At 50.3% G+C, this 10,209-nt stretch overlaps 1 protein-coding gene and 1 long non-coding RNA gene across 9 annotated transcripts in view; one reads left to right on the top strand and one right to left on the bottom strand.

Moving 5' to 3' along the window:
* Positions 1-90: 90 nt before the first annotated feature.
* Fam219a (family with sequence similarity 219 member A) overlaps positions 91-10,209 on the bottom strand; it is a 54,125-nt gene continuing 44,006 nt past the window's right edge. For 2 of the 7 annotated variants that reach the window (XM_031377091.1, XM_031377089.1), the window contains exons 2-6: positions 6,978-7,077; positions 4,398-4,500; positions 4,135-4,215; positions 3,445-3,499; positions 91-2,925 (exon numbers count right to left, since the gene is read on the bottom strand). In XM_031377091.1, coding sequence (XP_031232951.1) covers positions 2,770-2,925; positions 3,445-3,499; positions 4,135-4,215; positions 4,398-4,500; positions 6,978-7,077 — 495 coding nt within the window. In that variant the 3' untranslated portion in view covers positions 91-2,769. Of the gene's footprint in view, positions 2,929-3,444; positions 3,500-4,134; positions 4,216-4,397; positions 4,501-6,977; positions 7,078-10,209 lie in introns of all 7 variants that reach the window. The other 5 variants (XM_031377094.1, XM_031377092.1, XM_031377090.1 and 2 more) reach the window with 3 other exon arrangements.
* LOC116095847 lies at positions 2,705-5,717 on the top strand. Of its 2 annotated transcripts, none has more exons than XR_004120738.1 (2): positions 2,705-2,818; positions 4,444-5,715. It is a non-coding gene; the product is annotated as an uncharacterized LOC116095847 (long non-coding RNA). The 2 variants fall into 2 exon arrangements; XR_004120739.1 differs by lacking the exon at positions 2,705-2,818 and adding an exon at positions 3,540-4,346 and having other exon boundaries at positions 4,444-5,717.

A 10,209-nucleotide genomic window follows, 5' to 3' on the forward strand; every position in this document is an offset into this window, starting at 1 on the left:
AGAGGGACACGTGGATCCCGGAGGTCAGTTGTTTTTCCCTTCCTCAGCCCCCTTGCCGTGGCCCACACCCCAGGTAAGGAGCTGAGTCTGGCTTGTTTGATGCTTTTAATATCATTATTTTGTGTTACACGATACACAACCAAGGATGATGGTCAATACTGCGATGGAAATGTTAAAAAAAATATTATACACGGCTCATGTCTTCCACACACCTTCTTGGAAATAAATTAGTGAGCTCGGAGAAACCTGGCTGAGTAGCAGCCACAGCCGAGGGTGGGGGAGTGTTAAGGCAGTATCTACAAGGGGTGGGGGGAGCAGGGGCAAGCTAAGGCCCTGGCTTTTCCCCTCCAACTTCCAGACAGGGAAGGAGGGGACTGTGTGCTCTCCTTGGACTAGGAAGCTGCAGGCTGCTAGCTTCCTACCCTACCCACTGTGTACAGACCACCTCAGTCTAATGCCCTTGCCTGCTAGGGAACTAGTGTGTTCACAAGGGCACTTGCCCTTGGCTCTCAGGGGCACACGCGCTGAATTAGAATCCCACAGGAAGTCATCAGCAAGGCAGCAGTCTAAAGAGCAGAGACACCCATGTTCTAGAAGGGTGAGTCAAAGAGCCCAGTGGGGTGGGGTGGGGTGGGGTGGGGTGGGGTGGGGTGGGGTGGGGTGGGGTGGGAGGAGTTCTACCTCTGGAGGCCAGACGATGAGTGGTAGAGATGCTCACTGGGGTGGGAGAGGGGCTTAGATGGGGCCACTCTGGGCCTTGTGGCCCCTGGAGATGCTCTCTCTGGCTTGCCTCCTTTGGATTTTCTTATCTAACTAGGATCTCTGCACTAGGGGGAAGTAAGCTGGGCTGGAGGTATGGGGAGTGGAAAGCTACACTCCAATATTTGGGAGTAGGCAGCCCCTGGGTGTGGGCAGAGAGAGGCGCTTCTCTTCCTAAGTCAACAGCCCCATTCCTCCTCCTCACCATCTCCACTCTAGCCCCTGGCACCCACAAAGTGACATGTGAGTAGTATCCAGAGGGTGGAAATGCCTGCATGTGGGGTGCCTGGAGAAGCCACACTCTGGCCACACTGGCTCAGTGAGAGGAGGCCGGTAGGGCCTAGGCCCAGCAGTATGAGGCTCTCTCTGCTTGCAGTTGTCTTCAACTATGGGAGATCTACCATCTCACTAAACTACAGCCTTAGCTTTCCTCCCTCAGATCAGAACAGCAGCAGAAGCAACAATATACATGACATCCCGTACACACACACACACATACACACCCCATACACACACCACACACACCCCATACAAACACCACACACACCCCATACACACACACATACACACACACACACACACACACACCTTTTTTCCAAACAAATTGACATGTACTTCCCATGTCCATGTGCATACACCTCCAGGTGCCTTCTAAGTTCAAAGACACACAGATGTCATAGCCTTTTGCAGAAATTCATGTGAAAGAAATTCCTTTCAGTATGAAAAGACTCTGTCAGTGATGTCAGCTACTCTTTATTTTCCAGTTGTGAGAACTGAAGCCCTGGAGAAGCCTGGGAACTGCTTAGTTGCTCAGGGAGAATGCCAAGGCTGGGACCAGAACCCAGGCTTCTGATTGCCAGGCAGTGCTCTCAGTTCACTGCATTTCCAAGCAGCCTCTCACACAGTTAGCAGAACACAGCCATTTCCCCATCACAGACACTCACCTGGTTGCCAGGGACAGACAGGCTTAAAACACACACACACACACACACACACACACACACACTCTCACGCGCATGCAACATGCATGCCCTATTATATACATACAGCCACTTGGTTCACTGTATTTTCTTAAGCTTGCTCTTCAAGAGCCTTTCTGGAAGCCGGCCTCCTCGACCTTAAGCTAGGGTGAAATGGGAACCGGCACAGGAGGCCAGCCTCATCTCTTGCTTCCAGCCTGGAACCAACAGACAGAAGACAGTGTGTGTGTGTGTGTGTGTGTGTGTGTGTGTGTGTGTGTGTGTGTGTGTGTATGTGTCAGTAGCGTGGGTTTGAGGCAGAGAGACAGAGACCGGTGAGAACAGGTCGTTCCATCCCCAAACCCGGCTTCTTTTTAAGGCCCATCTTACCTTCCCAACCCTCAGAAAGTAAGGAAGCAGGGGAAGGAGACAGTGGAAGGAGTGATCTAATGGAGAGACAGTATTCCTTTGGACAGCGTTGCCAGGGTTCCCATGTGGAGATGAGGGGAAAACACAGATAGGTATATGGGTTGGCACAGGGTTTGGGGAGAGGGGCTCTCAGGTGTAAGAACGGCCCCCCTTGCTTGGAGCCTTTTCTTCTCCAAACCCCTTTCCTTCCTTTTCAAGCTGGGCTAGGGGCGGGGGTGGGAGGTTCATGGCTTCACTGGCTGGGGCCAACCTTCCGGCTGTGTGATCCCTTCATCCTACGACTTACATTTGGCCTCCTGGCCTTCAGTGCTGCCCTCTGACTGCAGCTATGAGAGAGGTGGCAGGGTGCTTGGGTGTGGTTCCCCCCACCCAAGTAACTGAACAACTAGTGCCTACCCCTCCTCAGCCCCGGGGCTAGAGACAGACCCGGTTTTGGTTTCTCCGGCTCCATGAACACACAGAGGTACACGTCCTACCATAGGAGGAAGCAATGACTGTTACGAGGTTGGCGGCTGTAAGAGGCGCGGGGCTGGGGGCCAGCGGACCAGCAGGGTAGGGGTCTCCCCTGCTGCATCGCCCAACCCAGGTCAGCGCCGCCCGTGCACCGCGGCGACCCCGCCCACTACTGAATGTGGCAGGCGGTGGAGGAAGTGGCCTGACAACACATGCAGGTAGGGTTCACGGACTTGGGGGGGATGAGATCTAGGTCCTCGTCGTCAGGGATCTCGTCTAACCGGTAGCCATCTTTCAGCAGCTGGATGTTCAAATCTTGGTTGATCTGCTGTAGAAAAGGTTCGCGTCAGCTGCAAGGGCATCACCCTGGGCTGAGGCCGCCGCTGCCACTCAAAGGCCAGGGACAGCTCCATTTCATCCCAGGTCTGGGCCTGGCTCTGGTCTCACTTCCTCCAGACAGGTTTTCCTAAGGCCCAGCCACATACAGGCCCCTGCCTAGTCCAAGGTCAACTTCTCAGATCTACTCTTGATTGTTTTCGGGGTTTGCCCCGATTCAGGTCGACTTGTGTAAGGTGTCGCCTGCATTTCACACCTGTTCTATTTTAGAGCCCCTCTTTAATAACCCTGGGCTCACTGTAATTCAGGTTAGTGATTTCTTCCCAAATTCTCCCAGCTCAGGCCCTGTCTCACGCGGAGCCCCTCCTCCACAGGACTCTGCTCCACGTGCCTTTTCTTCTGCCCCTTTGGAGCGCCCTTCCTCCCACCCCAGTCGCCTCCCCTCCGTTTTGACTGGTAAGGGTAGCCTGGCTCCCGTGGTCTGTGGAGGCAAGGGGTGGAGCCTCACCTCGGCCGAGGAGTAGCCAGAAGAAGAGTACCTGGACATGTCAAAATCATCATCGCTGGCCCAGGAGAAAAAGAGAGAGAGAAGAAGTAATTCAGAGAAATTAAATAGAAAATTCTCTGCATCTCTGCTATACCCGCCCCTTCCCAACAGTATGATTTAAATAACCCGTGCTTATTATGCACATATGTGTTTCCTAAGGCAGGTAGGTTTCTTAGCTCGACCTTTAAATGGAGTGGCTTCTTAAGTTCCTTCTGCAGAGAACTGCCACCACTCTCTTTCTGCCTCGTCCTCAGGCTTTCGTTTTAAATCTTCTCCCCCTAGGTTCAAACCATCCTGGCTGTTTGGATTTTCCAAAAGTCTATGGCCAGCCAGATGCTACCCTGTGGTAGGGTTGTTCCCTAAGGGAACTGGCACCGTCCAGAGACATCCGGGTCCATCATGGGGCAGCTGTCCCAGGACAGCAGCAAATTGTGCTGGTCCCCAGGCCCCTCTCTGCACAATCCTTTAAAACCACCACCACCACCACCACCACAAAGTCAAAACCCACCCCCTTGAGAAACTACCCATGGAGAGCTCCTGGCTGGAGAACACAGCCTCTGTGGCAATGTGACAGGTGTGGCTTGTCATAACCCATCCGTGCTCACACAACATCGTGTGGCTTGCCCAGCTGCCTCCAGGCCCCATACACACCTGTCTGTGTCAAGAGCTACCAGTGGCTTCTCATCAGGGCTCTGGTCAAGCGAGGAGTAGCCTTTATTAGGGACGACCAGCCTGGGTAAAAAATGGGGAGTTGGAGTACCAGCTGGAGCATATAAACAGGACATGGGGTCTCCCTCTCACTGCTATCCCTCCTCCGCCCCCCTGGATTCCTCTGAGAACGGAGAGGGTGGAGACCAGCAATGGTAGGTGTTGACTGGTGAGGTCCCGGGGCAGGGGCAGAGAGGACCCACTACCTCGTCCTGGCCATAACGTTGTTCTTCTTGGGTTGTTGGTTGACAGGGCTGCCCATGCTGCCATTCTTCAGGGAACCCTTCCGGGCCAGCTCCCTTTGCTTCTCTGCAGAAAACATGGGAAAGAAGCTGTGTCCTGCCCAGTGGCTGCCATGCCACGCTGCTGGGGGCAGCCTGGTCTGGGCCTTTCTTCTAGACATGCACTTCTCGACTTGGTAGAGATCCCGTGGACCTCCAGGGACCTGATGCTCCGTGGACATGCACTGGGCCTTGCATAACTGAGGTACACAGTGGCAGCCAAAAAGAGGAGACTGGCCCCTACCCTGTGGGGACCACAGTTCCTATGGCAGGGAAGGCTGGAGAGGAAGAGATGAACACAGATGGCTGAAGCAGTCAAAGAGGCCGTTACAAAGGGAGGAGGACATTAAGGGGGAAAGTATGTACACAAGCAACACAAGAGAACACAGCTGTGGATGTGAATGAACAGAGGGAGAAGAGGTGATAAAGAGATGAACTTGGAAAAGGTGCCATTCATTCAGTTAGTTATTCACTCAATAAATACTAGAATTGCAACTATGCATCACATACTATATCACAGGGATGGAAGGCTGCCAGTGGTTAAAAACTCAGAGCACACACAGAGACCCCCATCTCCAAAAACAAAACAAAACAAAACAACCCCCCCCCCAAAACCAGAAAAACCAAAAACAAGAGAAAACAACCAAACCGTCAGAGTGCAAAGGCCTTGGCCATGGGACTGAGGCGTTTGGGATTGATGAGGATGGAAAAGGAGCTACTAAGGGGAAGAAAGGGACCTTGGTCAGGATAGGGCAGGAGGCTGAGAAACCAGTCTGCTCGGAGCCCCTGCGCTGTGGGGCTGGTGACCTACTATGTGGTGCGTATGACTGGGAACTGGCGACCTACTATGTGGTACGTATGACTATAGGAACTGCCTTTCATACTAATGTCAAGTGAAGCCATGATGTAGGAAAAAGGCTTGTTCCATGATAGAAACATGGCGTCGGGTGTGGGTGGGTGTCTCTTTAGTGTAACTGTGGGAGGAGCCATTGCAGCACCTGTGAGTCCCTTGAAAATGATCTCCGATTTCCACATCTTTGAAGTTTCCTACCCTCTGACCTCTTTGCCTCTGTTTTAGTTTTCCAGCCTCTCCAAATGCCATTACCATATCAAGCCTCTAGGGGGTGCAATTTGCCTTACAGTTCTTGGTAATTTTCTTTATCTCAAGTGAGACAAGTTGTGAATTTTCATGAGCTTTGGTGGTGAAACAACAGTGAAGGAAATAAAAATGTTATTTTAGAAGCATGCTACGTTTGTTTGAAATTATGAAAAAAATGCAGACAACACGCTGACAAGGCTTAGACTATGGACTACTATACAACCATTTACAAGAATGAAGCCATTCTCTGTAGGAGCTCCCGGACATCATCCAGGGGAAGGGAGCAAGGCTCACAAATGTGAACAATGCAATGCCTCTTGTGCTGAAGTACAAAATGAAGCAACAAGAACTTGGAATGGTTGCCTCTGGAGAGAGTATAGAACTTATATGCACTTAAAATACTTTTATTGTTGTTGTTTAATACAACAATAAAAGTGGCTGTACTTTGAATAGAATGCCCTAGGAAGACAAGCAGGTCCATCGAGAACTGCTGTTGTGTTTAGAAAATCAACTGGGGGGGGGGGGGTGCTGCCTGGATGTGTTCTAGAGAAACACAAGACCTGTTTTATTTTTTTGAATTCCCTAAAGGCACAGGCTCTGTGGAAAAGAATCCTGATAGCTCACTATGGAGAGAGAGCCTGCTAAGAGATAAGAGGCTCCGTCTTAGCTGGGGAATGAGGTAGCCCCAGTTTTTGGTGGGCAAATAGAGTCTGAGTTTTGAGAAGAGCTAAGGACTGTGATGACTGTATTTGACTGTCATCTATCTTGTGTGTGACATGTTATAATTTCTCTTCAGGACATCATGGGAGTTTGCTATCATCTTCAGCAGCCTTGGATCAGTGAGGTTTTGGTCCCTGAAGGGAGAGGGGCAGTGCTCAGTGGGGGTGGGGGTAAGAAAGGGAATCACTGGAGCTTTGGGCAGCTGTGGGAGTCAGGTGATTTCAAAGCAGTAAGTGGACATGGGACCTACCCTAAGACAAAGATAATACAATACTTGGAAAGGAAATGGATTCTGGGGTTCTAAGAACGGGACACTCTCCCTAGACAGAAGTCCTGGTCCTGAATCTGTCCCTCAAACAGCTGCAGCTACCCTATCTTTTGGAGGCAGGCTCCTTTTGGATGGCCCTTCCGAGTCCTGCCCTGGGGTCCTATGCTTTATACTTGCAGCCACCGCTAGAATTCCCAGGGCATCTTAGCATCAGGGACCTCCCCAAGAGCTTCAAGAGCCTGCAGAGAACCTGTCACTGCCTTCTTTGTCTCACAAGACATAGGGTGCTTGGGAGTGCCAATGACTTACTTGGAGTCATCTAGCCCAAGCTACTTTAAATGTAGCACCTTGCTGTCAACCTAATCCAAGAGCACCTTCTTCACGTCCCACGTCTCCCTCAGCCCCCAGACACACTCACCCAGCTTCACTTGGAGCGGGGATGCTTTGTAATTCATGGCTACTGACTCACCCTCCCGGGCGTCACAGTCTCGGTCTGAGATAGAGGCTGCGGCTGGATCCTGTTGGGGAGAAGACAGACAGGGAAGCATTAGGATGTGACCCCAGGGGTTGCTCTGAACTCTGAAGCAAACCTTCTTATCTGCCCTCTGGGGTTTCTGGGAGCATTTATTCCAGCAGCAGGCCAGTCAGCATTCAGGGAGAGAAAGGAAAAATCTACTATGCTTCATAGAAGAGAGGAGATGATGTCCTACTATATTCCATAGAAGAGAGGAGATGATGTCCTACTATGCTCCAGAGGAGATGATGTCCTACTCCCAGCCAACAGGAGTCCCATGTAAGCCAAGCTGCTCTAGAAAGCCCTGCCTAAAACCCACAGGGCTTCCTCTACAAAGGCTGGTGCAAGCTGTTTGGCTCTGTTGTGGCTTCTCCACATATTAAGAAAAGAGTCAGCCGGGCGGTGGTGGCGCACACCTTTAATCCCAGCACTTGGGAAGCAGAAGCAGGTGGATTTCTGAGTTCGAGGCCAGCCTGGTCTACAGAGTGAGTTCCAGGACAGCCAGGGCTATACAGAGAAACCCTGTGTCAAAAAAACCAAAACCAAACCAAAACAAAACAAAAACCAAGAAAACAAAAACAAAAAAAAGTCTAAGTTTTTCTGAGCTTATAGGTGGATCAAGGTCAGAGCAGGCACTCCCTGAGAGCCCTTCTTTCTCTGTTTCATCTTTGCAGGGTCTAGACAACCAACTGGCTAATCCAAGCAATGCCTCAAGACTTCAGCCACTATGACTAAAAAGAAGGGAAATGAGGACTTGTGAAGTTCCCAGACGAACTCTAAGCAGTGTCTCCCGATGGTTGGGAATGGTGGCTGAGAAGACAGACCTGACAAACCAGCAGGTTCTAGTCCTAAAGGCAGAATACCTGATGCAGGTGACAAGGAGGGTAGGCAGGCATTCATTCTGGGTGTGCAACCTTTGCACTCTTCCCTGCACTAGCTCTCAATAGCCTCCAGCTCTGAGCCACACCCCATGCTTCTCAGAGTCCTTAGCTAGCCCTGCTCTCTCTCCAAAATGCCCTTGCTGTATGCGATCCAGGGCCTTTGTCTTATGCCATTGGTGATGAGCACCTCCTTTTTTTTTTTTTATGGGGAGACTAAAGATTTTATTCAGGTTAAAACAGCACTTGCATCTACATCTGAGACAGTTTTACAATCATTTCTCTATTATAGGCAGGCATATGAGTTTAGTTTCAATTCCTTTTCTGGCACAAACAAAGATATTTTCAACATTTTTCATAATTGTCAGATTCACAATTATAGAGGGAGCTAAAGATGAGCTTTTCTTAGAATGAAAAACTCATTTTACAATGTTTTGATACTCAGGCCAGTAGAGTTGGCTTAGTGATTAAGAGCACTTGTTCTTGCAGAGGACCTAGGTTCAATTCCTAGTACCCACAAGGAGGTTCAGAAACTTCTGATCCAAGGATGTCTGGTGTCTATAGCACCAGGCACACATGTGGTGCGCATATACATGCATATAGGCAAAACATACAAGTAAAATAAAAGAAAATTTGAAAAGGTTTTATTCTTTGAGAATTTCATACAGTGTATTTGATCCTATCATTCCTGTTCCTCTCCTAACTCCTCCTTGCTCCTCCCCTAACTCCTCCCTACTCCTCCCCTAACTCCTCCCAGGTCCTCCCTTTCCTCCCTACTCCCTCAACTTTCTGTCCTGTTTCTTTTTTTCTTTTCCCTCCCCCCCTTTTTCTTTTTAACTAAACCAAAAATTCAGTTTGGGCTAATCTTATGCTTCTGGTACTGTCAACTGGAGCATGACCCACCAGTAGGCACACTCTTAAAGAAAACTGCCTCTTTCTCCTGGTCCCAGAAGCTAGGAATTGCCCATAACCCCTCAGTTAGGGGTGCAGGACCATGAGCTCCTCTCTCCCTAAGCTAGAATTTTGACTGACTTGATCTACATAGGTCTTTTGCAGGTAAGCACAGTTGTGTGAGTCCAGAGGACACGTTTTGATGGTCTTTCCTGACCCAAGGACACAGGAATCTTTAGAACCCTGTCTGCTCCATGGTCTCTGGGCACTGTGGGGTAGTGATGAAGAGGCTCCATTGTGGTTAGCTGTCCACTGAAACTCATTTTCTGCACTTTGTGAGTTTCTGAGTTGAGTACCATGATGACCTCTCGACACAGGTCCTGCCGCCTTTAGCTGGGGACTTGAGAGTGACCAACCTAAGGTGTGAAGACTGCAGAGGACTGTGCTGCTTTTCCGTTCTCAAAGACACAGAAAGTAAACAGACAGACAGATAGAATGCTCCAGGGCTGCCCCCCAGTATCAGGTCCAGGGATCTGTGTAGCTCCTGCTGACCCATTTAAAGTGAAGTAAGGTCTAGAGACGTGGCTCAGTGGCTAAAGTGCTTGCCATGCAAGCATGAGGACCTCAGAGTTCAACTCCCTAGAGCTCAGATTAGCTCAGATTGAGAGCCTGTAACTCCTGTGTCTCTAGTGTGAGATGGAGGCAGAAACACAGGACTCCAGAAGCTCACAGCCTTGCTAGCTTGATCTATGCAGTGGTGAACAATAAGAAGCAGTAGGCTGCCAGGACCAACACTGCTTCGAGCTGTCCTCTGACCAGCACACACATGCTTGCTCACAATGAACGAGGGTGCACACACATCATACACTTGAAGGCAGAATAGAAACGAGGTGGCGGGCATGAGCGGCTTTACGGTCCTGCTTGTTACGATGGTGAGAAGGAAGCAGCTAGGATGTTTGGGAGGGAAGTTCTGACGCTCCTCTGTTTCTGGGTGGACTGGGCTGCCTTAGTGGCTTTCAAGTTACTGGGGAAAGAACCTGGACTCACCACTCTGCCTCAGTTTCCGCCCCTTAGCCACAGGTGAGATGAGAAGGGCGCCCCCTTTGGCAGCGTGGTAGTCTGCATCTCAGATCACTTCCCAGCCTTCATCTCCCAGGCTCTGCTAAGCTCTTTGGGAAGCTCCTTTCAGACCGCACACTGGAAAAGCCAGCTGTCAGTGGCCTAAACTAAGCTGAGGCCCAAATGGCCTCTCAGTTGTTACCCATGGGGGTGAAGGAGACCCAATGGCTGGACTCTGACGTTCCTCTTAAGCCACAGAGTGAGTTCCCAAGACATTCAAAGGGAGAGATTTTCTTTTTTTTTTTTTT

Source organism: Mastomys coucha, unplaced genomic scaffold (genome assembly GCF_008632895.1).
Source record: "Mastomys coucha isolate ucsf_1 unplaced genomic scaffold, UCSF_Mcou_1 pScaffold18, whole genome shotgun sequence".
In the NCBI taxonomy this organism is placed as follows: Eukaryota; Metazoa; Chordata; class Mammalia; order Rodentia; family Muridae; genus Mastomys; species Mastomys coucha.